This window comes from Biomphalaria glabrata, chromosome 1 (genome assembly GCF_947242115.1).
Source record: "Biomphalaria glabrata chromosome 1, xgBioGlab47.1, whole genome shotgun sequence".
Classification (NCBI taxonomy): Eukaryota; Metazoa; Mollusca; class Gastropoda; family Planorbidae; genus Biomphalaria; species Biomphalaria glabrata.
This window is the reverse complement of record NC_074711.1, coordinates 2,066,655-2,093,897: the sequence shown is the minus strand read 5'-3', so window position 1 is coordinate 2,093,897 and position 27,243 is coordinate 2,066,655. Positions and strand designations below refer to the sequence as shown.

At 38.6% G+C, this 27,243-nt stretch overlaps 1 protein-coding gene across 3 annotated transcripts in view; it reads left to right on the top strand.

The window, feature by feature from the left end:
- LOC106074231 (calcitonin gene-related peptide type 1 receptor-like) overlaps window positions 1-21,029 on the top strand; it is a 165,984-nt gene extending 144,955 nt beyond the window's left edge. For 2 of the 3 annotated variants that reach the window (XM_056003626.1, XM_056003563.1), the window contains exons 7-14: window positions 2,927-3,080; window positions 5,987-6,053; window positions 8,016-8,079; window positions 12,133-12,212; window positions 15,349-15,487; window positions 18,164-18,205; window positions 18,972-19,145; window positions 20,079-21,029. In XM_056003626.1, coding sequence (XP_055859601.1) covers window positions 2,927-3,080; window positions 5,987-6,053; window positions 8,016-8,079; window positions 12,133-12,212; window positions 15,349-15,487; window positions 18,164-18,205; window positions 18,972-19,145; window positions 20,079-20,165 — 807 coding nt within the window. In that variant the 3' untranslated portion in view covers window positions 20,166-21,029. The remainder of the gene's footprint in view (window positions 1-2,926; window positions 3,081-5,986; window positions 6,054-8,015; window positions 8,080-12,132; window positions 12,213-15,348; window positions 15,488-18,163; window positions 18,206-18,971; window positions 19,146-20,078) is intronic. The other variant, XM_056003687.1, reaches the window with a different exon arrangement.
- Window positions 21,030-27,243: the final 6,214 nt, after the last annotated feature.

The window sequence follows — 27,243 nt, the reverse complement described above, 5'->3', positions numbered from 1 at the left end:
AATGATTTGTGTCATAGTTTGTTGGTGTGTATTAGTCTGTTAGTGTGTGATAGTCTGTTGTAGTATTTTGGCGTGTTATAGAATGTTAGTGTGTTATAGTCTGTTTGTGTGTGATAGTCTGTTGGTGTGAGATAGTCTGTTGGTGTGAGATAGTCTGTTTGTGTGTGATAGTCTGTTTGTGTGTGATAGTCTGTTGGTGTGAGATAGTCTGTTAGTGTGCGATAGTCTGTTGGTGTGTGATAGTCTGTTGGTGTCTTGTAGTCTGTTAGTGTGTGATAGTCTGTTGGTGTGTGATAGTCTGTTAGTATGTTATAGTATGTTGGTGTGTTAAAGTATGTTTATGTGTGATTGTCTGTTGGTGTGTGATAGTCTGTTGGGTGTGTTATAGTCTGTTTGTGTGTGATAGTCTGTTGGTGTGTGATAGTCTGTTTGTGTGTGATAGTCTGTTGGTGTGTGATAGTCTGTTAGTGTGTGATAGTCTGTTGGCGTGTTATAGTCTGTTAGTGTGTGATAGTCTGTTGGTGTGTTATAGTCTGTTTGTGTGTGATAGTCTGTTGGTGTGTGATAGTCTGTTAGTGTGTGATATTCTGTTGGTGTGTGATAGTCTGTTAGTGTGTGATAGTCTGTTGGCGTGTTATAGTCTGTTAGTGTGTGATAGTCTGTTAGTGTGTGATAGTCTGTTGGTGTGTGATAGTCTGTTGGTGTGTGATAGTCTGTTAGTGTGTGATAGTCTGTTGGCGTGTTATAGTCTGTTAGTGTGTGATAGTCTGTTGGTGTGTGATAGTCTGTTGGTGTGTGATAGTCTGTTAGTGTGTGATAGTCTGTTGGTGTGTGATAGTCTGTTGGTGTGTGATAGTCTGTTGGTGTGTTATAGTCTGTTTGTGTGTGATAGTCTGTTGGTGTGTGATAGTCTGTTAGTGTGTGATAGTCTGTTGGCGTGTTATAGTCTGTTAGTGTGTGATAGTCTGTTGGTGTGTTATAGTCTGTTTGTGTGTGATAGTCTGTTGGTGTATGATAGTCTGTTAGTGTGTGATATTCTGTTGGTGTGTGATAGTCTGTTAGTGTGTGATAGTCTGTTGGCGTGTTATAGTCTGTTAGTGTGTGATAGTCTGTTAGTGTGTGATAGTCTGTTGGTGTGTGATAGTCTGTTGGTGTGTGATAGTCTGTTGGTGTGTGATAGTCTGTTGGCGTGTTATAGTCTGTTAGTGTGTGATAGTCTGTTGGTGTGTGATAGTCTGTTGGTGTGTGATAGTCTGTTAGTGTGTGATAGTCTGTTGGTGTGTGATAGTCTGTTTGTGTGTGATAGTCTGTTGGTGTGCTATAGTCTGTTGGTGTGTTATAGTCTGTTGGTGTGAGATAGTCTGTTAGTGTGTGATGGTATGTTAGTGTGTGATAGTCTGTTAGTGTGTGATAGTCTGTTGGTGTGTTATAGTCTGTTGGTGTGTGATAGTCTGTTAGTGTGTGATGGTATGTTAGTGTGTGATAGTCTGTTAGTGTGTGATAGTCTGTTGGTGAGTTCTAGTCTGTTGGTGTGTGATAGTCTGTTAGTGTGTGATAGTATGTTAGTGTGTGATAGTCTGTTAGTGTGTGATAGTTCGTTGTGTATGTTGATGTTTAAGATACTAAAGTTAATTGAGATTGTTTTTTGTTTGTTTCAAGTGTTTCTATGATCTTGTGTAAAGCCATCTATTCAATTGTGTGACAGTGCGTGCTACCCAAAGGCCAAATCTTACAAAGGGAAGTAACTTAGAGGACTATTCTGCTGATTGCTTCACTACGTGCCAGTATCAATTACTGTTCTTGGATGGCACAGCTCCGACAAACAAAGTCCTTACTGGAACGTTTTTGAGTTGTTTAAAGTCTTATCCACACAATCAGAGTCTCTTAGTAAGCTTTTAGTCGAAGTACTTTCAGTCTATACTGGTTTACACGCAATGGATCTCATGTTGTAATGTTACGATAATCAATTATTAACATGTTCTAAAAAACAAGTAACAACAAAAGTTGTTTTCTTTTAAAAAAGATAATGCTTGTTCTCGTACTTCCGGTCATCCGATAACTGGTGGTCATACGTACATACTTTCACCTTCTATATGCAACTGACCGAACCTACCCATGCCACTTTCAAAAGACTTTATCACTCTGTGACAGATTGTGTGACATGTAGCCTCAGGGAGAGATCAATAGGAACACGTGACCAGACTAATATTTTCTCGTCTGCTTTGCGAAAAACCGGAAGTATAATTTCATTTCTGCTACTGTCATTTCATTTAATCAAACCATGCATAAAACAAAGTTTCTGGATGTCTGGGTATATCCTTGTGTGACGATACGATTCAGAACGCAATTAACAACAAGCAAAAAATAAACAAATCCATTTTTTTTTAAAGTTATCTAAGGGGAAGAACTCCACACTTAGAACTATTTATCTCAATAATGTAGGAGTTATTTCCCTTCTTTAAATTAAAATCCTTAATTATCAATAATCATTTGACTAATTGATTCATTTTTTTAGAGTCGATCCACAATTCGTTAGGTACCATGAAAATTTTATTTTTTTTATTTTATTTTAAACTTGATCCTAGAACCGGTGTGTGGGAGAAAAATGAGAACAGATTTATAAGGGGACGAAGCCTTTACATTTTTAACCATATTTGTGAATAATGAAGGATTAATTTCCCTTGCTGACATCAAACAAAATAATGAGTTACCAGTAGTTAATTTAAAAATAGGTTAATTCTTTTAATAATCCTCTTGTCTGTGGTAGTGAATAATTGTGGAAGGTTGACAAAAACTCTGTACAAATGTAGATAAACTGAATGTCCCCGTGTGACTGTAAACGTGGAGTTCTTCCTATTAGATAAGCTGTGTTGTGTTGGCTTTTGATCTATGGTGCCTCGCTAAAGTCCTGTCTTATGTCCTCCAGATGTGGTGTCAGGTCCTCCATGTGGTGGCCCACTACTTTGTACTGACCAACTTTGCCTGGATGTTCTGTGAAGGCCTCTACCTGCACTTCATACTGGTCAGGGCTCTGAGGACCGGAAAGGTTTTGATCAAGTGTCTCATCGCTTGTGGCTGGGGTAAGCCATTGCATGATTAACCCTTAAAACGCGTGTGGAAGTTTAGCCTCTAAACCACACAATTGTAATTAAAACAGCTCAGCATTTTAAGGGTTAAACCTTCTGTCAGTGGTAAGCTGTAAATAACTTATAGCTACTGGTTAAGGGTAAATTGTCATTGACATATGTTATAGTGGGATATATTAGTCATCTCAAAAACTCAAAATCGGACCCCCGAAGTGGTCCACCCAGGCAGGTAAAAAGGCAGGTTTCAATATTTTCAGAAAGAATATCAGAATGACATTCTAACAAGGGTACATTACTGAGAAGAATGGAGAAATAAGGTTGACCTATCTTATGTGGTACCCCAACGGTCCAGCAGAAAGTGAAGGTGAAGTTAGATGTGAACCTGGCCTAACTGTCAAATAATGATTATCTACTTGATCTAATTGTTTTCTAAATTGTTAATCACTTATTCAAACCCTCAAGAAAAAAAAATTTCCGTAAGAAAAAAAATTCCTTTAGTTGACAAAAAATCCAAAACCGTTTGCAAAAATGTGTTAAAATATGGTTAATGTTTATCTCCCCTACTAAACAGCCTGCCGTGTTTGTTACTATTAATAGTGAATAGTTGTAAATCTGGTGTATTATTATTTTAAAAGTTGCTTGCATAGTTTAAAATTAAATTTTTTGCTTTCAGAAAAGAAAACCGTAGCCTTTGCATCAGTTAATTGAATGGTTGAAAATATCTAGATGCCGGATTTTCAATATCGTTTCTAGTTTACGAGATCTAAACGGGACGGACGGACGGACAGACAAACCACACAAAACTAATAGCATCTTTTCCCCTTTCGGGGGCCGCTAAAAATACAACACATTTTGCTATTTTGGAAATACAAATTTTAAAACTGGTTATTCTGTTACTAAGCTTTATTTCTGGTGATCAGATATTGTCTTTCTGTCAACTGGGAGGGTCAAACCATATCAGTTTTGGTGTCGTGGGGTTACTTGTGATAAGGCAGTCCTTCCCCATCTGTTCTTTTAGTTTGCATCTATTTATCTATATGTCGATAGATCTTAAGTTATAGTGCTTTTTTCCTAACCAAATCTATCTATTTATCTATCTATCTATCTATCTATCTATCTATCTATCTATCTATCTAATCTAATCTATCTATCTATCTAATCTAATCTATCTATCTATCTATCTATCTATCTATCTATCTATCTATATATCTATCTATCTATCTATCTATCTATTTATCTATCTATCTATCTATCTATCTATTTATCTATCTATCTATCTATTTATCTATCTATCTATCTATCTATCTATCTATCTATTTATCTATCTATCTATCTATCTATCTATCTATCTATCTATCTATCTATCTATCTATCTTTGTATCTGTCCGTGTTAATTATAATTAGCCAATCAGAGGAAGCGGTTAGGAAAAAAAAACGTTTCATACATCAATTTCTCTAAGTTGATAAGATAAGATAAGATAAGATAAGATAAATATTTGGATCAAAAATGTCTAGGATTTAAGAGAAGACGATTTAAAAAGGTATAAATTGGGGGGGGGGGGGGGGAGTGAGCTAGTCTGGCCAGTTGTTGTGCGTCCTTGACCTTCTGAAGTCCTTGAGCTGTAGCAGGTCCATAAGTCTTAATAAGTCTTTAAGTACTTATATATTTGAAGTAAAGGGGCGCGGTGGTCGAGTGGTTAAGCGCTTGACTTCCGAACCTGAGGTCCTGGGTTCGAATTTCCGTGAAGATTGGGATTTTGAATTTCGAGAGTTAGTCATTATACATTTCCCCGGCAAGCTATTCTGTTTCTGACATTGCACACATAAAAATGAAAAAAAAAGCGATCATTGTATAGTAAGCGCCGTCATAAATATAAGATGGTCACAAAATTAGACATGAAAAACATCGCAACATTTACATTGGCTCATTCCGTGAGAGTTCTTAAATAAAAAAAAAGTATTTTAAAAATATGTTCACCTCTGCCCCTTAAAGTAAAACATTTCCCTTCCTTTCAAAGACGTCACATGACATCACGCTTTTACCATTCAGCCAATCAAATCTTCACAAATTAAAAGGCTGCTTGAACTCGCAGGAGTGCGTCAGGTGAAGATAAGCCTGGATAAATCGCGTGAAAAATAAGGAAGGACACAAATATTTATTTACTATGTGCAGTGCAGATCGCAGTGGCCTCCTCTTTGTTTACCTTACAGATAAAGGTGGTTGGGATGGGAAGGTGTCAGAGAGTTAATTAATAACTCGAGATGTGGCTAGAGAGTTCTGTGGCAAGGGAGATAATCTGAATAAATGTAAAATACATGAAGATGGAAGCTCAATTACGTCTTGCTTACTGAGAGTAATGAAAAGTTGGACATCTATAAAGAGAGTTGGGTTTCCAATTGTTCCACAATAATAAGATATCGTGGAATTTCTTTTAATCAATTTATTACTATGTTACTTCACCAATTTTTGGTTTAATGTCAGATTTGTAAAGAGTAGTTTTTGTTTAAATACTATAGAGAGTGAAATACTATAAATATAAACTCACACTGAATTAATTTGTACATTTTCTCATTAAAAAAAAATAAATAATTATTTGAAAAAATAAAAAAAAAATTTGAAAAAATAAAAAAGCCCAAAAAAGAGGCCAATAACCTAAAAAAAAGAGGCAAAAGCCTAAGGATTCCTGGGATGCAAACTGCTCGACAACTGACGTAAAAAGCTACAAAAAAGCTGAGGTATCCTTAAAAAATAAAAAAAAAAATTGGACTTACGACGTCGTAACCTGTGGGCAACTTAGACCAATGTCTCGTTGACACGTCATAAGTCTAACGCCACAAGTTATATTATATTATATTATATTGTCAGGTCCAGATATTTCTTGTATATATTTTGTTCTCAGGTCTGCCGTTTGTCATCGTAATTAGTTACGCTTTAGCTCGAGGAGTGGACGAGGAGAGAAGAGCCCAGTAAGTCCACTTATAAGCCTCTTCTTCTTCTTCTTCTTCTTCTCCTTCTTCTTTCTTCTTCTTCTTCTTCTTTCTTCTTCTTCTTCTTCTTTCTTCTTCTTCTTCTTTCTTCTTCTTCTTTCTTCTTCTTCTTCTTCTTCTTTTTCTTTCTTCTTCTTCTTCTTCTTCTTCTTCTTCTTCTTCTTCTAGAAACTGTCAAGGAGAGTTGAGCCTTCGGCTCTTGGAACTCCAGGCCAGCAAAAGTGAACAAGAGCTCCCTTTAACCGGCTTGAATGAGAACAGTGTACACTGTTCTGTCTGGCGGGATATCAGGCTCGCGGCCGGAGACCGCGTGCACCGGAACCCTGCCATTTTCCTTTTCTATATCAGGCTAACCGTGCAGGACACGCCCATTATGTAACGGCTCCCTTGAGGAACGGCGCCTGAATTGTGACAAGGTTGTGGGAGATTTTTTTGCAACTCCGTGCAGTGCAATGAGGATGCTCTCGCACCCACCTTAGGCACCCCCACGGGAGTCTTGTTTTGCTACCTTTTAGCCTAATTGTTTCCTCCTACAATCGTTTCCACCCGGGCGCCACTATGAGGCAGGGTAGCATGCCCGGGCCACTTATAAGCTTAAGAGGTCAAGGTGTGGCTTCTGTTTCCCGGCCATGTCAGAGTTCATTATTTGAAAGGGAAACCAGTTAATGGGTGAAAGTTTGAGTTAAGTTCCCCTTTCAGACCTGGCAATCTTTAGGACTGATGATGCAAAGGCCCACGGTTAACGAGGGTGTCACGTGACCAGCACAACGACCAACCACCCTTTACTCTTTCCAAACTAATGTTAGGTAAAAGTAAAAGTATTGTGACCCTTTCAGACTTTGTGATCTATAGGGCAGATGATGTAAAGGTCATCTGTTTCTGTTGCCTACGTATAACGAAGGTGTCATGTGGCCAGCAAAACAACCAACCGCATTTACTTTTCCCCAAAAAATTTCAGATAACCGTTAGAGTTGGGTGGACTTAGAGGCTCCCGAAAATCCCGAAATAAAAAATCCAAGTCTTCACCAGGATTCGAACCCAGGACCCCCGGTTCAGAAGCCAAACGCTTTTACAATCAGGTACCCATTAGAATGGGATGGACTTAAAGGCGCCCTAAAATCCTTAAATCCGAAATCCCATAATTCACAGTGAGTCGATCGCAATACACCTTGGTTCAAAGACCAAGAGCTTTAACACTCAGCCATCACGCTGCCGTAGTTTAAATACAACTTGAGAATCACTGATAGGGAAAATATTTCGTCATAAAATATCTGCACGACCAAATCTTTTTGGAAAACTCTCGTACACTGGCAAGTCCTATTACTCAAATGCTAGAATCATTATTAATGTATTGTTAGTTAAATATACTTTCCCGGGCAGGCTACCCTGAATCCTAGTGACGCCCGGGTGGAAACGATCGTAGGAGGAAACGATTAGGCTAAAGGGTAGCAAAACAAGACTCCCGTGGGGGTGCCTAAGGGGGTGCGAGAGCATCCTCATCGCACTGCGAGGAGTTGTAAAAAAGCTCCCACAACCTTGTCACAATCCAGACGCTGTTCCTCAAGGTGCCGTTACATAATAAATGGCGTGTCCCGCACGGTTAGCCTGGTATAGAAAAGAAAAATGGCGGGGGGTCTTAGTAGAATTAGACGCGGCCTCTTGCCGCGAGTCCGACCCACCCGTCAGACAAAACAGTGTCAACCGTTTTCATACAGGCCGGTGAGAGGGAGCTCTTGTTCACTTTTGCTGGGCCTAGAGCTCCAAGAGCCGAAGGCTGAACTCTACCAGACAGTTTAAGAAGAAGATGAAGAAAAATACTTTCCTTATTTCTTGCGTATGTACATGGCAATCGTATTGTCCGTGCATATGAAAAAACTTCAACAAATGTCCTAAAGACATTGCCCTATTCTAATGAGCATCTTTTTTTTTTTTTTTTTTCAGCTGCTGGAGCAAGGAGGATATTATGATGAACATTATAAGTGTTCCAATCTACGTCACCACAGCGGTAAGACAACTCGTGTCATTGCTGAGAACATTTTGTTATCTCCCCCATTCAACACTACAAAACAAACTCTTTTGTAGCGTTGTTAACTAAGGGAAGTAACTTAAATGTTCTTCAGGATTACACGCACAGTGCATCATCCTGTTGAGACTTTGTGTACGCATAGAATACTAAACTCTTTAACTATTTAGTTTTTAAAAAAAATATTTTTTAAAAAATATAATACCTTCTTTATGCAGTGGGGTAGCTAGGGTGGGGGAACGGGGGGGGGGGAGAATTAAAAAATCCCCCGGGCCCTCAAGTGAGGGGGGCCAAATGATTTTTTTTTAAATTTAAATATTAAATATTACGCAAAATGTAAAGGGGGGGGGGGCTCAAAGAGGTCAAGCCCTCGGGCCTCCAAATGATGGAAACTTCCTAGCTACGCGCCTGCTTTTATGCAAGCGACTGTTTTTCTCTACAAAAAAAAAAAAAAATTAATGAATGTTTGTTTCTACCCCACCCCCCTTTCTCTCCCCGAGAAAGAAAATCCTGGCCAAGCGAATGTATAGATCTAGTACACTTTATCTTAGTCCAATGCTAAGCATTTAGATCTAGACGATGCGCAAAGTTTTCCTGAACATTAATTTAGGCCAATAAGGGCCAGTTGGGCCTATCACACTCTCCAGCCAGAAAAGACTTGCATTTGGAAATTTCCGAAAGCGATAGTCATTTCAAGGACGTGATACTCCTTTCAAAACCGATGGTGGATCTAGATCTAAGTTATGCCATGCCAAGTCTAGTAATCAAGCTAAATTTACTTTTATTGTACCTCACTCGGCCCGACTCTATCACCACCACTCATTGATCAGGGAACATGAAATGCACCAAGATACCTGTGTGTAGTCGCTGAATGAACTCTTTATGTTGTTTGTATTATTTGTGTGTATTTTTCTGTTGTGTTGTCTTTATATGAGAAAAGAGTCCTTGAAATCACAACAAATTTCACGTAAGGATCAATAAAGCAGTCTTAGTCTTAGTCTCAGTCTCAGTCTCAGTCTCAGTCTTAGTCTTAGTCTTAGTCTTAGTCCTAGAGCCATTTTTGAGATCAGCTACTCAGCGTCCATGTTCCATGAAGTTTTGTTACGTTTTTTTTTTAAGCAAAACTTATCTAAGTGCAGAACTCCGTCCTTACATCAATATCTATTAATAATGTAGAAGTTATTCCCCTTAAATGATATCAGACACTATAATTAATTACCAATAATTAATTGACCAATTGCCTCATTTTTTTAAAAAATTTATTCATGTTCTTTTAGGTACAATAAAAAAATTTTTTTTTTAAAGTATCAACTTGATCGGAGAATGTGATTCGGAGAAATAGCGTTAACACTTATTTAAGGGGACCTAACCCATACGTTTAACCATATCAGTGAATACTGTAGGATTAATTTCTCTTGTTGGTATCAAATTCAAATAATTAATTACCAGTAGTTAATTGAGTCATTGGACATTTTTTTAAAAATTGTTTCAGGTCTTGTCCACGCCAAAAGATAATTGTGCAAAGTTTCAAGTTGATCCGAGAATGGGTGGGAAGAAATAATGTAGACACAGTTTTGACCAGACGGACAGACAGACTGACAGACAGACTCACTGACTGACAGACAGACATGAAAGAAGGACTGACTGACATACAGACAGACATACAGACAGATAGACAGACATAGCGAGTTGATACAATACAATAAAATAATGTAGACACAGTTTTGACCAGACGGACAGACAGACTGACAGACAGACTCACTGACTGACAGACTGACATGAAAGAAAGACTGACAGACATACAGACAGACATACAGACAGATAGACAGACATAGCGAGTTGATACATTACAAGCTTTGTTAAAATAGGCCTCATTGTTTTTTTTTTGTTTTTTTTTTGTACTTTCTGGCTGGATGATGGGAAGACATTTATCAAACCAGAAATGTAAACAAAGTCTCATCAGTTTTCTCCCTCTCCGGGGGTCTTCCCCTCCTCTTAATTTTTTTTTCCAGCTTATCTCCCCCCTCAAGGTAACCCACTGACAGTACACTCAAGTACAGACGTTGTAAACTTGTTTATAATTTCAGGCATTTCTTATATATCTTATATAATACAGACGTTACTTCAAAAAAAGAAGATGATTACGTCCTACGCGTCATGCAGTCAGTCATGCATATTAACCAATGACTTAAATTCTGCCAAGTCACAGAATTTAAGTCATTGGTTAATATGCATGACTAAATGCATGACGCGTAGGACGTAATCATCTTCTTTTTTGAAGTAACGTCTGTATTATATAAGATAAGATAAGAACAATTTGTCATATGAACCATTTGTCATGTGAACTAGTTGTTATGTGAATCATTTTTCAGTGGATGATGTGTGTGTGTGAACCTGTCGTTGTTGAAGGGCTTGTCGTGTTCTTCCTCACTATACTAACTAATCCTGAATACAGATAACTCTTTGCTTTGTTTTTTCACTTAAAATAAACTTAGTTATATCCCTTAGGCCTTAGACCATAATTATTCTGTATGTTACCAGCTTCCTGAGCCTGGATAGCACAGCGTCACGGGTCATAGGTTAACTAAACTGACTATATGAATTTGTGTAGTACTCAAGTGTAAACACAAAAGTCATTTTGTTGTTTGACAGTTCTCAACTAGAGTGGAAACCACTAACTACCAACTGATGTATTTTTTCCTAAACTAAAGAATGTCGAACCCTTGTGTAAGAGCTTTCAAAATCTCACATATTTCGTCATCAGCCTGTAAAAAAAAAAAAGGTCTCTTCTAGAGCTTTACATTTATATAAATATATACCAAAAAAAAATGTTTAAATCTTTGATGCCAAAACTACGTCCCGCATTCAGCACTTGACACGTTCGTATCCGGGCCCCTCTAAACTTTCTCCCGCAGTGCACAATAGAATCGGCGTGATAGTTTCTATTGAACACTACGATTGTAAGCAGTGCCGTGCTTAGACTTGTTTGAGTGAGATATGGGCCTTTGGTGCCGTATTTCAAAGTCCAGTCTAATAGTATGAGTCAATTGTAATTATTTCTAAGGGAGTACCAAGCTATAGCCTGTGTAGCCTAGAGGTAGATCCGGCCCCTAATTATTTGCGCCATGCTGTCGCAAAATTCAGACGAGATAGAGTGCGCACCCCCTTTGTTTGGAGACTATTTTATTTAGAGAGTATTTTGTGTGGAGAGTCTTTTGTTTAGAGGCTATTTTGTTTAGAGACTATTTTGTTTAGAGAGTATTTTGTGTAGATAGTCTTTTGTTTAGAGGGTATTTTGTTTAGAGACTATTTTGTTTAGAGACTATTTTGTGTGGATAGTCTTTTGTTTAGAGGCTATTTTGTTTAGAGACTATTTTATTTAGAGAGTATTTTGTGTAGAGAGTCTTTTGTTTAGAGACTATTTTATTTAGAGAGTATTTTGTGTAGAGAGTCTTTTGTTTAGAGACTATTTTATTTAGAGAGTATTTTGTGTAGAGAGTCTTTTGTTTAGAGGCTATTTTGTTTAGAGGCTATTTTGTTTAGAGAGTATTTTGTGTGGAGAGTCTTTTGTTTAGAGGCTATTTTGTTTTTGAGACTATTTTGTTTAGAGACTATTTTGTGTAGAGAGTCTTTTGTTTAGAGGCTATTTTGTTTAGATACTATTTTGTTTAGCTATTTTGTTTAGCTATTTTGTTTAGAGACTATTTTGTTTAGAGACTATTTTGTTTAGAGAGTATTTTGTTTTAGATAGAAGCAGTAGCATTTAAAGAGAATCCCTATCTTTACTTTGCTTTATAAGGTATTTGTAGCAGTACTTGTTACGATTCAGTTTCTATGACTTAGAAAAGATGTTTCAATGAATATCCACAAAGACTATTTTGTGAATGTGAGTGAGAGACTGTGTGTGCCTGTTGATATCCCATAATATCTGTGTTGATATCCCATAATATCTGTGTTGATATCCCATAATATCTGTGTTGATATCCCATAATATCTGTGTTGATATCCCATAATATCTGTGTTAAACATTTACAGGTGAACACTTGTCTATTGATCAACATCATTTGGCTGCTGCTGACCAAATTGCGTCAAATCCCGGACGCAAGCCAAAGCAGGTAATTACATGACACACAAACAAAAATAAAACGCTGCCATAGACATGGTGTCAGCAGCCACGGAGACCCAATCTGTAGAACAATTTCAAACCCGGTATTAAACTAATTAGATGTAACTTTTATTTTTGCTTTTTTTTTTTATTTCAGCACAAAAAATTCCTTAAATAGAAAACATTGTAAGATAACATAAGATAAAGGATAATTTTGATTAATTATAACAAAAAGTTGACTAAAATTGATCTATAACTATAACAATAACAATATAGATGCAAATACGAAAAACATTCACACACGAAACACACACACACACTCACAACCAGCGCTTTATGAATAAGATTTCTTCCCAAAAGCATTCTGTACGGGTAACTCGCGTCTGGCTCAAGAAAAACCAGGTCGCCCCCACTTCCGTTACGTGGATGTGATAAAACGGGATTTAAAATCAGTAAACATTGATACTGACCATTGGGAAGACATAGCCTTAGACCGCACTAGTTGGAGAGAGACGGTGACCAAGAAAGCTATAGACAGCGAGAAAACATGGGCCTCGAATCTTGAAGAAAAAGCGTGCTATACAAAAAAATGGCCGGCTTCTCTATCACCAAGGCGAAAGCCACCTTGACCTGCAGTATATGTGGACGGGAGTGTCTCTCCAAAATAGGGCTCCACAGCCATATGAAAAAAAGTGTTCGAGATGAACCATAGTCGTTCTACGACTGAAGGAGGCCAATGCAATAGATGCAAATAAAAATAAACTTAATAGAATCCTAAATGCTGCTGGCAAAATCATTGGCAAAAAACAAACCCCATTTGGGCAGTTGTTTGAGACAAACATCTCTAAAAAAGCTGACAAGATCCTCGAAATAAAGAATCACCCTTTGTGTCAGGATTTTGTGATTTTACCATCACAAAAGAGATACAAGACACCGATAGCAAAGACAAACAGACACAAACACTCTTTTGTTCCCCTGGCAATCAAATCATTAAATAAGAACAATCTGGTATAAACTTTGTCACATGTAAATTATGAGTGAGTCTGGTGTGAATGTACACTTTGGTTTCTTATAGTTATAATGTTTTTTGTTTGGTGTAATGCACAAATTGTAAGACAAATTTCCTTACGGATAATAAAGATTATTATTATTATTATTATTATTATTATTAATACGAACAACATTCACACACGAAATACATACACACTCACAACCAGCGCGTTATGAACAAGACTTTCTTGTACGCTGCTAGAATAAGATACAGATTTCGTATTTTGTTAGTTACCTTCTGTCGCAGGTCCATTGTGGTTCAAACAGTAACAAAGATGAAAGCCTGAGCCGTGACCAATAGTCGAAAAGTCGTCCACACAACTGTCAGTACTCTCCCCTTGCGCAGATAAAGTTTACGAAAGCAAGCAAAATATTTTTTAAATCCTTTGTGAAAAAAAAAAAAAAAAAAGCTTATTTAAAGTGTAGAACTCCGCACTTACAACTATATAACACAGGAATGTTGAAGTTATTTCCCTTTTCCCATTCCAAACAAAGTAGTTACTTAACCAAGAACTGATTGACTAACTGGTTAATTTTTTAAGTGATTTTTGTTTTTGCTGTGTAGAAAAAAAACCCAATTGTTTCCAGTTTCAACTTAAAACTACGTGTACAGTTATTTGAAGCGACAAAACCGATTAGTTAACTATATCGTCTGTTAATACTGGAGGATTAGTTTCCTTTGTTGGTATCAAAGAAAAAAATTAATAACCAATAATATTATATTGTATTTTTGTTTCTTAACCCTTTTTTTTTTATGTCTACGCCTATGGCTGCGCAATGTTTCAACTTGATCAGAGAATTGGTGTGGGAAAAATAACTTATACAAACTTTTTAACAGACAGACAGACAGACAGACAGAGTGAGTTGATAAAAGCTTTGCATAAAATGTATACAACATTTGATAACCATTGCACTTCGAGGCCACATTTAGATCCCCCCCCCCCCCTTTCCCAGGCGGCAACGGTATTGTCTGCATTGAAAGTGACGTGTTTTTTTTTCAGCAAAGAAGATGATTACGTCCTATGCGTGTTCCGAGGTCAATCTAGTCAAGCATTATTGCCATAATATACAAATATTAAATAGCTTTTCTTCAATTGTCACTGCAGTAAGGTCTAAATTAACATATCAAATTGCTAAGCTGCATCGAATTCATAACAACGCTTCGCGACTATCCCTTCGAAACAGGGCCGGCCTTAGGCCACTGCAGCCTATGCGGTCGCAGTGGGCCCCGCGCTTTCATAGGCACCGCGCTAAGTCTAAGTGTACATTATTAAATTAAACCATTATAATGTATATAAAATAACAGGGTTTTTGCGATCTCCTGATTTTCCAGGGCCTCCAGGAAATGTAATGAAAAGGCAAAATTTACGATAAAGTCCTGAACTTTTTTTGAATTTATTCAAATCTCCTGAAGAAGAGACGAAATTGACATTTTGGGGTGCCAATAAATAAAAAGTGGCATTGCGAGCTTTCATTTGAACAAAATTTATTGCAAAGACGAAAGTAGGCCTATTTTCTAATTCAAAAAAAAATAATTTTGACATTATGCTTATCCCTACCCAGACAGGCCCCGCGCAATCCGTTTCGCTAGGGCCGGCCCTGCTTCGAAAGACAAGACTTGATTCTTCTATCGCTCCATTTCGTACACGCCTTTGGCTTCCTGGGAATGTAAGAATCGACTACAAGGTGGGCCACACTTTGTCATCGGCGTATCTACAACAAAGAAACGCCCTTGCACCTTAGAGAACACTGCGCCCCATTGGAGCTCACTCCCCATGGATCTCAGACTGACAACATGATTCACTACATTCAAGAAGAACATTAAGACCTATCTTTTCAAAACTTTTTTTTAGATTTAGTTTGTCATTTTAGCTCGCGTGTTTGTGTCTGTTAAGTTACACTAGCGTCTTGAGCCTGCATTATGTTTGCTAACAGCGCAATGTAAATTAAATTATTGTTATTAGTCAGTTGTAAATTAGGATTCAAATAAAATACTGAGAAAATAGTGATGGTTAAAATGTGTGATGTTTTAAAAGTAGTTTAGGTAAGTTCGATTTTAAGATTGATCTAAAGTTCGCTTGCTTTCTTTTGGCCAGCAGGATGGCCGCCAAGGCCATTTTGATTCTAGTGCCACTGTTCGGTCTACAATTTCTGTTGATGCCAGTTAGACCGGAATATGGGACTGTTTACTTCCAAATATACCAGCACTTCATGTCTCTGATTACGTCATTACAGGTAAACAATATGTTGCTATGCATAATATCAGACAATACCGACATATTTTTTTACAATCAGTCAACATAACACAGGCGCTTTCGCTCCATAATGGGCATACGCTGGCTAGGCTACCTCACTAATAACCAATATTCTGTAAGAGGCTAGTGCAGCGGTTCTCAACCTTTTATGCTCGGCGACCCCTTTTTACATTCCCCCACTCTGCAGCGACCCCCCCCCCCCCGGCACACACAGATACAGCAATAAAAGAATAGACAATAACAATCCAAATCGTCAATCGACCCCCAAGGGGGTTGCGACCCACAGGTTGAGAACCTCTGGGCTAGTGCGGACAGTATAGCAGCATTACTTAGTATTTGATATCGCGTGGGGTAAGGGGTGTGGGGGGTGACCACAGCCTAAAGCCGATCTATTCTTTTCGGACAGGGGTGACCCCCGGAAGTGCTATAAAGATCAACTCAGGCGCCATTTTGCCCTCTCTGGCATGGAGGAAAGCAGCTGGCGGCAGATGGCTCATGAGAGAGAAGCTGAAGATCTCTAACGAAGATCACGGGCAGATATTTGAGATCCAAAATAAGGGCCTCGCAGAACATATGTACGAGGCGCGGATGCTAAGCGGTGAAGCGCTTGCCTTCCGAACCGAGTGTCCTGGGTTCGAATCCTGTTGAAGACTGGGATTTTTTTAATTCGGGATCTTTGGGCGCCTCTGAGTCCACCCAGCTGTAATGGGTACCTGACCTTAGTTGGGAAAAGTAAAGACGGTTGGTCGTTGTGCTGGCCACGTGACACCCTCGTTAACCGTAGGCCACAGAAACGGACGACCTTTACATCATCTGCCCCAAAGACCACAAGGTCTGAAAGGGGAACTTTACTCTTTACATTAGAAGATAGGTGCAGACGATGAAACTTAAACTTGAATACACCTCAGGCAGCAATGGTTTTGTCTGCATTGGAAGTTGCAAAATATGCAGGTCACAGCCGGGTCAGCGTGGTCACTTGATAAACTGCACTCATCCTTAGTGTTTAGCATTGAAGATAAGCCTAGTAAAGATGATAAGTAAGCTATTATTATTATTATTATTATGTTAGAAATGAACGAGTAGTCATTCTCTGGCGCTGCCAGGGTCGAGTTTCGCTAAAGAGAAACAAAATTCATCGTAGTCCCTTTAACAGTTTTCACTGAGGAATTTTCTGGTGATGTGGCAGGTCTGCAGCAGTACCGCCCTCTGACAGGCAACGAAGATGTTCCTAGGAATGCTAAGGGCCTTGAAGGTGTCTGTGAGGTCAGTTGTTATTATCCCCTCGGTTGATATAACAATGGGGTATATTGTTATTTTGGACAATTTCCATAGACGCTTAATCTCCAAGCCTAGGTTCCCATATTTTCTTTGTTTTTCTATCTCAGTTTTTCTCAAATTATGAGACAGTGGTACGGCGATATCGATAATGGTAGCGGTTTTTTCTTTTTTATCGATGAACAGCAGATCCGGGCGATTGAAATCTACCGTTTTGTCGGTCAGAAAAGGCCTGTCCCAGTACAGCAAATGTTCAGTAGACTCTAGAACCTCTTGGGGAGAGTATTTATAATAAGGGGGAGTGTCCTTACCGATCAATTTGTACGTCAAAGCCAGGTGTTGGTGTATTAACTTTGCAACTTGGTTATGGCGACCTAGGTAGGCTGATTCTGATAGGGCTGGACATCCTGCCATAATGTGTTATTATTATTATTATTATTATTTTGTAAAAAAAAACAAATATTAATTCTCTGGCACTGCCAGGGTTGAGCTTCGTTAGCGGGAAACAAAATTCATTGTAGTCTCCCTTTAACAGTGTCCGCTGAAAAATTTCCTGGTGATGTGGCAGGTCTGCAGCAGTACTGCCCTCTGACAGGCAACGAGGTAGAGGGCACGCCAAGAAAAAAAAACTTGCTTCCCCCGACACCTGGCGCACTTGGTACGCCACTGCCTGGACCCTAATTGCAAACCAGATACAAGAACGATAATCCTAAGCAGCATTACCGTTAATATCAGTTATCTTCCCTTGTTGCTATAGTCACGTATGACGTAACAAGCATGTAATTGTTTTCACAAGGTTGACCTTTGAAATGAACAATTGTCGTGAAAATAGTGACGTTTCGGAAAAAACGATTGTACAAATAGTAGAGTAATAACTCTACAATTTATAACAGGAAACATTGTCATCACATATAATTTATTTTTTTTTTGGGTGGGGGGAGGGATGTTATTCCTCCTTCTTGGTTCTTGTTAGGCATTTCCAATTAACTCGAAAGTGGCTCAAGACATGGGTAGATGGATTTTAGAATAGAATCACAGAAAACGACAATCTTCTTAGGGATGATAAGGGCCTTAAGGGTATCTGCCAGGTCAGTTGTCATTATCCTCTCAGTTAATATAACTACAGAGTATGTTTGTTATTTTAGACAGCTTCCATACCCGCTTTAATCTCCAAGCTTAGGTTCCCAAAGTTTCGTTGATTTTACACTTCGTGATTATTCAGAAGGCCGTTAAGCGTGTATAAGTTGAATTTGAACCTGACATATTAGTATTGTTAGTACAATTATTGTTATGGAGATGTAACGATGAAATGGGTTAATGATCATGGACAGATGATAGTTCGATTCTTTAATTAACAAAGCTGTTTATTGCCCATCCACAGGGTGCCATGTTGTCCTGTATCTTCTGCTTCTTTAACGGGGAGGTAAGTCAGTCAGTTGGTAGGCTCTCTTTCTTTCTCTCTATCTCCTTCTCTCTCACTAACTCTCTTTCTTTCTCTACCTCTCTATCTCTCTTTCTCTCTCTTTTTTCTTTTTCTCCCTCTCTATCTCCTTCTCTCTCTCTCTTTCTTTCTCTCTCTCTCTCTCTATCTCCTTATCTATTTCTCTCTTTATTTCTCTATCGTTTTCTCTATTTCTTTCTTTCTCTTTCTATCTATTTATCTCTCTCTCTCTCTCTTTCTTTCTCCATCTCTATCTTCTTATCTATTGCTCTCTCTCTTTCTCTATTTCTCTCTCTCTCTCTCTCTCTCTCTTCCCCTCTCTTTTTCTCTATTTATTTCTCTCTCTTTATTTCTCTCTCTCTATCTCCTTATCTATTGCTATCTCTCTCTCTCTTCCCCTCTCTATATCTTTTTCTCTATTTCTTTCTCTCTCTTTATTTCTCTCTCTCTCTATCTCCTTATCTCTCTCTCTCTCTCTTTCTCTCTCTCTCTTCCCCTCTCTATCTTTTTCTCTATTTCTTTCTCTCTCTTTATTTCTCTCTCTCTATCTCCTTCTCTCTCTCTCTCTCTCTCTCTCTATCTGTGCAGGAATAGATGGTGGAAGGGGAGTGAGACTAGGATGTATAGAGTTGAAAACCCAATTAGATCAACCTCGTAAATGTTGTGTCTCAACCTGTGTCTGGACACACTAGTGACGTTTTGTTCCCAAGACACACAACACGTGACTAACACCCTGTCCACTTCACAGGTGAGGTCACTCCTACGGCGCAAGTGGCAAGAGCAATGGATCATGTCGGACAAGAGGCGAAAGAACACTGGTAACACGTCTTCGACCTTTATTGATGGCTACTCGATGGTGGACACTACCCGTGACCTCACGAGTCCTAAGAGCAAGACTGTATTTGACCAGGCGAATACATCAGTAAGTGTTATTCAATGGACCTCATTCACCAATCGTAAACAAACTACATTGATAATTACAACATTGATTGTTACCACGTGATAATATTGATAAAACAATGGGAAAAAAAACGTATCACGTGACAGCCTTTATGGATTGCGTAATTTGTATAGAAGAGATAGAGAACCACGTGGCTAAATGTTGTTTGTTTACGATTGGTGAATGAGGTCCATTAAGTCCTATGTTACATGCAGAAATTTTTGTCAAAAAAAATATATCATTAAACACGGGAAGGAACTGAGTGTTTAAATGGCCCATGGCCGGCTTTAAAAACTCGGAGGCCCTAGGCGAAGTGAGTTAGGTGGCTCAAAATGAGATACAATAAAAAAAAAAAAAAAAAAGAAACAGCGAAAAAATAAAATAACGCAATTGATTAAAAACCTAGTTACTCCAACAATAACATGGGGCACAAGTATCACAACTTTCCGCTCTGCGGCGAGACGGGTCGTCATAGAACGCCTGAACTCTGACCTATGACGTGGTAACAAAGCTGTATTGGTTTCCCCTGACCATAGATTGCCATGTCAGAAATGTGACATACAGACCTGTGCCGTGGCGAGGAGTTATTGGTCTAACTGCCCACAGGCTGTGACGTCGCAGGTCAGTGTTGAGGCCTTTTATAACGAACCCATAAACTATTTGGATTGACGTCTCGATGGTCCAGGGTTCGAATCCTAGCAGCTCTGCTAGGTGATGTGGGCCCTCTGTAATGTTCCTCACTTCTGCAGATGTTACCAAAAAGTTATTTAACACAAAATTGGTTTTACTTCTTTGACTTTATAAAGTAAAATGAAATTGTTCCATGGAGGTCTCTAGAAAAGCTGAGGTATACATTTAGTAATAAATACACAGACTTATAGGATACAGCTTTTATGTCGCATTCTCTGTCCTCAGGAAATGTTGGAACTCCAGACTTCCAATCAAGTCTTCATCCCCTTGGTGGACAACAATGGTGACCTTAGTCGTGGACATGAAGACTAGCAGCCATAAGAATATTTAAATAAATTTCTTAACGCCGTTTACCAATCTGATGACGTGAAATATTTGGTAAAAAGACTGGAAAGTGTAAAACACGTTTCCAATGGTTCTAACTATGGGGAATAACCAGTAAAATGTTTTTTTCTACTGATAAATTCTTCAGTGCTCTCCCTTACACTGAAGCATTCCTGATAAGTATTCGTCTCAAACTTTTAATACAATGGAGTATAGTCCCCTTAGGGTTGGGACATAAAACAAAAGACGAGACATTTAACCAAGTTACTTGTTTATATTCTCTGTCATGTAATTCAACATACATCACGTGATTTGTAATGGTTGACTCTATGTACATTTTTGCGATTCGGCCCATCTTTTTTTTATTTTTAGGAAACATGTGCCATAATCTTTGTACTAGTGTATGTTTGAGGTAGGAAAGTCTTATATGTTTTAATTTACTCATTTTGAAACAGTCTGTGACTAATTTGAATGTGATCATCTGTTGTTGTTAGACAAATATATTGTATATAGTAGTTTTTGTTTTATATATTTTTCGTCATGTAAAGAACTAAATAAGCATGCGAAGGAGAATGGGCTCAATGCGGAATGAAAGGGACTTCTCTTTATAGAACAGGAGAAAAAACAATCACATTGACCCAATCAGTGTGAGACTCAACAGGTCACATGCATAGCATACTGGAATCAAAGGTCTGACTTTGTTACTATTCAAATACGGAGGATTTTTCCACTGTTACTTGATATTGGGACCCATCTTATCAATCCTTTAGCGATATGTATATGTTTGTAGATTTGAATGTTATTAGATCTATATAGTTATGTTTTGTTAATTTTTTTTGGGGGGGGGGGGGGGGGTAAACTATATAAGATAATAAAATATTTGATACCGCTCTTTGCCATGCTTCCCCGCCCCTTTTCTATGCCCCACACTTGACTTAATTGTATGCCCCACACTTGACTTAACTGTATGCCCCACACTTGACTTAACTCTATACCACACACTTTGACTTAACTCTATACCACACACTTTGACTTAACTCTATACCACACAATTGACTTAACTCTATACCACACACTTGACTTAACTCTATACCACACACTTTGACTTAACTCTATACCACACACATTGACTTAACTCTATACCACACACTTGACTTAACTCTATACCACACGCTTTGACTTAACTCTATACCACACTCTGACTTAACTCTATACCACACACTAGACTTAACTCTATACCACACACTTTGACTTAACTCTATACCACACTCTTTGACTTAACTCTATATCACACACTTTGACTTAACTCTATACCACACACATAACTTAATTTATACCACACACCTGAATCAACTCTATACCACACACCTGACAACTCTATACCACACACCTGACAACTCTATACCCCACACCTGACAACACTATACCCCACACCTGACAACACTATACCCCACATCTGACAACATTCTATGCTACGAACAAGGTAGTCTGCTCTAAACACTATTAAATGCTGAGTTGTTTTAAAGCAAACTCTTAAAACTCGCTACGTTTAGTACAGGTTAACGCATCTGCGTCCAGACCATATAATACTGTTGAGCAGTCAAGATTAATAAGAAACTGTATATAGTTCATGATCATTAACATTGTTCATTGTAATATACCCGCTGGCGTTCATCAATTATAAATTCATAGTTTTTAATTAAGGTTAACACCGTTCTTGACAATCATTGGGTTGACTATTGTCTTTTAGCTCTTTTCTTTGCCTCTTTTTTGGGCTTTATGTGCCTCTTTTATGGGCCATCTTGCCTCTTTTGTGGGCTTTTTTTTTTATATGTTTTTATTTGTGAGTTCTCATAATTCACAAGTATTAAATCATAAACAATTGAAAAGTGATTAACCTAATAATATAATAATATTAATAGAAATATTATTTAATATCAAAGACATACTACCTAACCATCCTAACCATTGAACCCACTACAGACATTAAAAGTTTACAGAATACATTCTATTAAACATAAATTTAAGTTTGGAATAAATTTAAACAAATTTCATTCGACTAATTGTTGGTTGAGTTATCCTGCATAACTCTTACAGTCTTGATAATCAAAACCTAATTTGAGGAATCAAGATTCATGCCAAACAAAAAATGGCTGGTTCCTCTACCACTAAAGCGAATGCCTTTAGACATGCGCTGTATACGGACGGGAATGTCTCTCGTGAACAGGGCTCTAGAGCAGGGGTTCTCAACCTGTGGATCGCGACCCCCTTGGGGGTCGATGGAGGTTTTTCCAGGGGTCGCCTAAGACCATCGAAAATATGGATTGTTATTTTCTACTCTTCTATTGCTGTCTTCTATTGCTGTATGTATGTGTGTGTGGGGGGGGGGGGGTCGCGGCAGAGAAAGAATTGTAAAAAGGGGTCGCCGATCTTAAAAGGTTGAGAACCGCTGCTCTAGAGTAACAGGAGAAGGTGCTCTTCGTACTGAACCATAGTTGCTCAATGACTGAAGAAGACCAACCAAGATCTATCTATACATGTATTACACAAGTCTTGTATTTTATATATTCTGTTGTATATACGTATAAAACTGTGTCTATTTGTTATATAAATTTAATTGTTTTGTTCCTTGGTTGTATTTCATACACCAACCCCTACTACTATACGGATGGCTGCTTGGTTTTGTGGGCGCTCAATGGTCCAGGGTTTGAACCCTGCCTGTTAGGATGTAATAATGTGCATGAAAATGCAAACAAAAACCTCCATAATTTGTATGGGTACGTGTATCAGGAAATTTAGAATATATATGTGGCTAGGGATCTTGGGCTCGAATCTTGAGGAAGACTGGGATTTTGAATTATTTCAACCTTTTTAGGACGCCACAGAATCCGCCCTACTCTGATAAAAGCGGTTGGTCGTTGAGAGGGTCACATGACACCCTTGTCAACCGTCGGCCATAGAAACAGATTATTTTTACATCATTGGCCCTGTAGATCGAAAGATAAGAAGGAGGTACCTTTACTCATATGTGAATTATAAATATAAAAAATGTATTTGTAATGATGTACATGTCAGGACTATGCTATGAAGGACGGATATAGCACATGTGTTAGGGATATAGCACTTGTGTTTGGGATATAGCACGTGTGTTTGGGATATAGCATGTGTGTTAAGGATATATCACTTGCGTTTGGGATATAGCATGCGTGTTAGGGATAAAGCACATGTGTTAGGGATAAAGCACATGTGTTAGGGATAAAGCACATGTGTTAGGGATAAAGCACATGTGTTAGGGATAAAGCACATGTGTTTGGGATACAGCAAGTGTTATAAGGATATAGCAAGCGTGTTTGGGATATATCACTTGCGTTTGGGATATAGCATGTGTGTTTAGGATATAGCATGCGTGTTAGGGATAAAGCAAGTGTTTTAAGGATATAGCACGCGTGTTTGGGATATATCCCGTGTGGGAAATAAATAGGTTGTCTGACGTATTTAGGACACATGATGGATATAGAATATTTGTGAGACATCCAGGATAAGTGAGAAGGATATCTGGGATATCGGAGGAATACAGTCAATGCTACACACCAACTTTTTATATTAATTATAGTACTTAATTATCACCTTGCATCGATACTCACTTTTGATCAATTATTGTACGGTGACGAGATGCTTCCTCTAGTTGTGTGAAAGTTCTAGCAATTTATTCTCCAAAAAAGTCCTCACTTATATGGCTTCCTGGTCGTGCGGTTTGCGCGCTGGACTGTCGTTCAGATTTATCGATGGTCCCGGGTTCAAACTCTGCCCGCTCCCATCCCCCGTCGTCTTTCGGGAGGTAACGCGTACCTCAGGGGTACGGGAAGAGTTTGAAAGAGATACGCATTGCACCTCACTAACTATGCTGCATATGTATTAATAACTTAAAATCATATTTTTAAAATTGCATTTTAAAATGTATTCAACTCTAAACCGGTTTTATTTACATTTGGAGACTAAATATTTCCTTGATTTTAATACAAAATGTTTAATGGATAAGATATCGGTAAGACATCCATGCCAAGAAGTTTGTAGCATGCGGAAGAAGAGCAATTGTTAAAATGTTTGTAAAATGTTTTGTTTGTTTGTAAAATGTTTTACATGTTTCGGATGTTCCTTTAGAGTTGAAGATAGTTTACTTCCTAGTCCAAACCTCCTAGTCCGAACCTGAGGTCCTGGGTTCGAATCTCGGTGAATTTTGAATTTCAGCCTTTTCAGGGCGTCCTTGAGTCCACCCCCAACTCTAACGGGTACCTGACTTTAGTTGGGGGAAAGTTAATGGTGGTTGGTCGTTGTGCTGGCCACATGACACCCTGCTCTTTAACCGCTGGCCATAGAAACAGATGACCTTTAACCCACATCATCGGCCTCACAGATAAGGTCTGAAAGGGGAACTTTACTTTTTTTACCTGGACATAACGATTGTGTGAGGGTTATAGGGTGTCTGTGTGAGGGTTATAGGCTGCCTGTGTGAGGTTTATAGGGTGCCTGTGTGAGTGTTATAGGGTGTCTGTGTGAGAGTTATATATAGATTTATATGTGTATACATTTTTAGAGACAGTGGCTGTCCTTCCCATGTAAGCACAGCCACACAGACTGCATGTTTCTTTTAATGCCTGATGATTGTATACCCAAGTTCTAAAATGTTCTCAAATGCGTAATCTTAACAATTCTCTAATTTTAAATGTAAACAGTTTTCTATAATCGTCAGGGCCGGCCTTAAGAATTGCGGGGGGGCCAATTTAATGGATACCTGATAGGCCCCCCTCTTATATATTTTTTTTTTAAATAACAACTCTAACTATTAATTTGATCATTACACTAACAAGCGTTATACATGCATAGGAATCAAGCTTAAAGCTACTCAAACGTAATAGGCGCCTATGGGTTAATTAAAGTTACGTCTATCGAACGAGAGGCCTACGCTAAAAATATGTTTACGGGGCATGATTGATAGTGATATGTTTCATGTAAATTGTGGGACCCCTACCAGGCGCGGGGCCCAGTTGGAGCGATCGGCCTAAGGCCGGCCCTGATGATCGTTGTTCGTCATCAAAGTTGTTTTCATTATCTGTTGCTGACGGTACTGCTTTATATGTAACGTCTTTATTTCATAAGATAAGATACGATTAAGATAAGATATGATAAGATAAGATAAGATAAGATAAGCAGAATTTTAGGACGGGGTCGTAGCATTAGTGATAGCTACTTGTGGTCTGTACCCGTTTGTACACTTAATATCTTGTCATTGTAAATAAACAAGACTGTACATATATCACGGTACAGAGTATATATGTGCCACAGAGAATGAGAGAGAGAGAGAGAGAGAAAGAGAAAGAGAGAGACAGAGAGAGGACGTGGAATAACGTGTAACTGTCATTTAAAGTGTGACATGGATGCACTGTATCACTTTGACATCTTGACTGTTGTACCAAACGTCTATGTCTACCAAATGTTCCATAACCCTAACCTTTAATCACATTTAGACTTGACATTAAAAGTAAACAAAAAAAACTGGCAAAGAGTTCTGTTGTTTATTCTACGTATGTGTGCCTGTCCCTATCACGTGATCAGTCTTAAAACATAAAACCACTTTCCAGAATCTTAAATGTCATCACACTGATTCATTGCCTGACATCCGACGTGTTCCATTCTTTTAAACAAAGTTTTTTGGGTTTTTTTTTTCACTCCATCTAGTGCCAAAAAAAAAAATTTCGCCGTTTTATTTAAAAGAAATCATACAGTCGTTGAACTAGCTGCCATGTCACCTAGTAAACCTGAGATATTATTATGATATTATTATGATATTATTATGATATTTTTATGATATTATTATGATCCTCGGTATCCAGTCTCTCTGCAAACATTGCTTAACATGAAACAAGCCGGAAATAGATAACTCTGCTTAAAATAACATGATACTTTCATGGCTAATAATAATACTAATAATAATAATCTTTATTGTTCGTATGGAAATTTGTCTAACAATTTGTGCATTACACCAAACAAAAAAACATTATAACTATAAGAAACCAAAGAAGTGTACATTCACACCAGACTCGCTCATAATTTACACGTGACAAAGTTTATATCAGGCGCGGTGGCTGAGTGGTAAAGCGCTTGGCTTCTGAACCGAGGTCCTGGTTTCGAATCCTGGTGAAGACTGGGATTTTTAATTCAGGGAACTACGTGTGCCTCTGAGTTTACCCAGCTCTAATGGGTACCTGACATTAGCTGGGGAACAGTAAAGGCTGTTGGTCGTTGTGCTGGCCACATGACACCCTCGTTAACCGTGGGCCACAGAATGACCTTTACATCGTCTGCCTTATGGGCCGCATGGTCTGAAAGAGGAACTTTACTTTTTAAAAAATTAAATGGTTAATACAAAAACAGCGAAATAGTGTACAATTGGCATCACTCACCAACTAACTGTAACCATTGTACTCACTGTGCCGAATCGTCCTGCTGTGCTGAATTGTCCTGTTGTGCTGAATTGTCCTACTGTGCTGAATTGTCCTGCTGTGCTGAATTGTCCTGCTGTGCTGAATTGTCCTACTGTGCTGAATTGCCCTGCTGTGCTGAATTGTCCTGCTGTGCTGAATTGTCTTACTGTGCTGAATTGTCCTGCTGTGATGAATTGTCCTGCTGTGCTAAATTGCCCTGCTGTGCTGAATTTCCCTGCTGTGCTGAATTGTCCTGCTGTGCTGAATTGTCTTACTGTGCTGAATTGTCCTGCTGTGATGAATTGTCCTGCTGTGCTGAATTGTCTTACTGTGCTGAATAGTCCTGCTGTGGTGAATTGTCCTGCTGTGCTGAATCGTCTTACTGTGCTGAATTGTCCTGCTGTGGTGAATAGTCCTACTGTGATGAATTGTCCTGCTGTGGTGAATTGTCCTACTGTGCTGAATTGTCCTACTGTGCTGAATTGTCCTGCTGTGGTGAATTGTCCTACTGTGATGAATTGTCCTACTGTGCTGAATTGTCTTACTGTGCTGAATTGTCCTGCTGTGGTGAATTGTCCTACTGT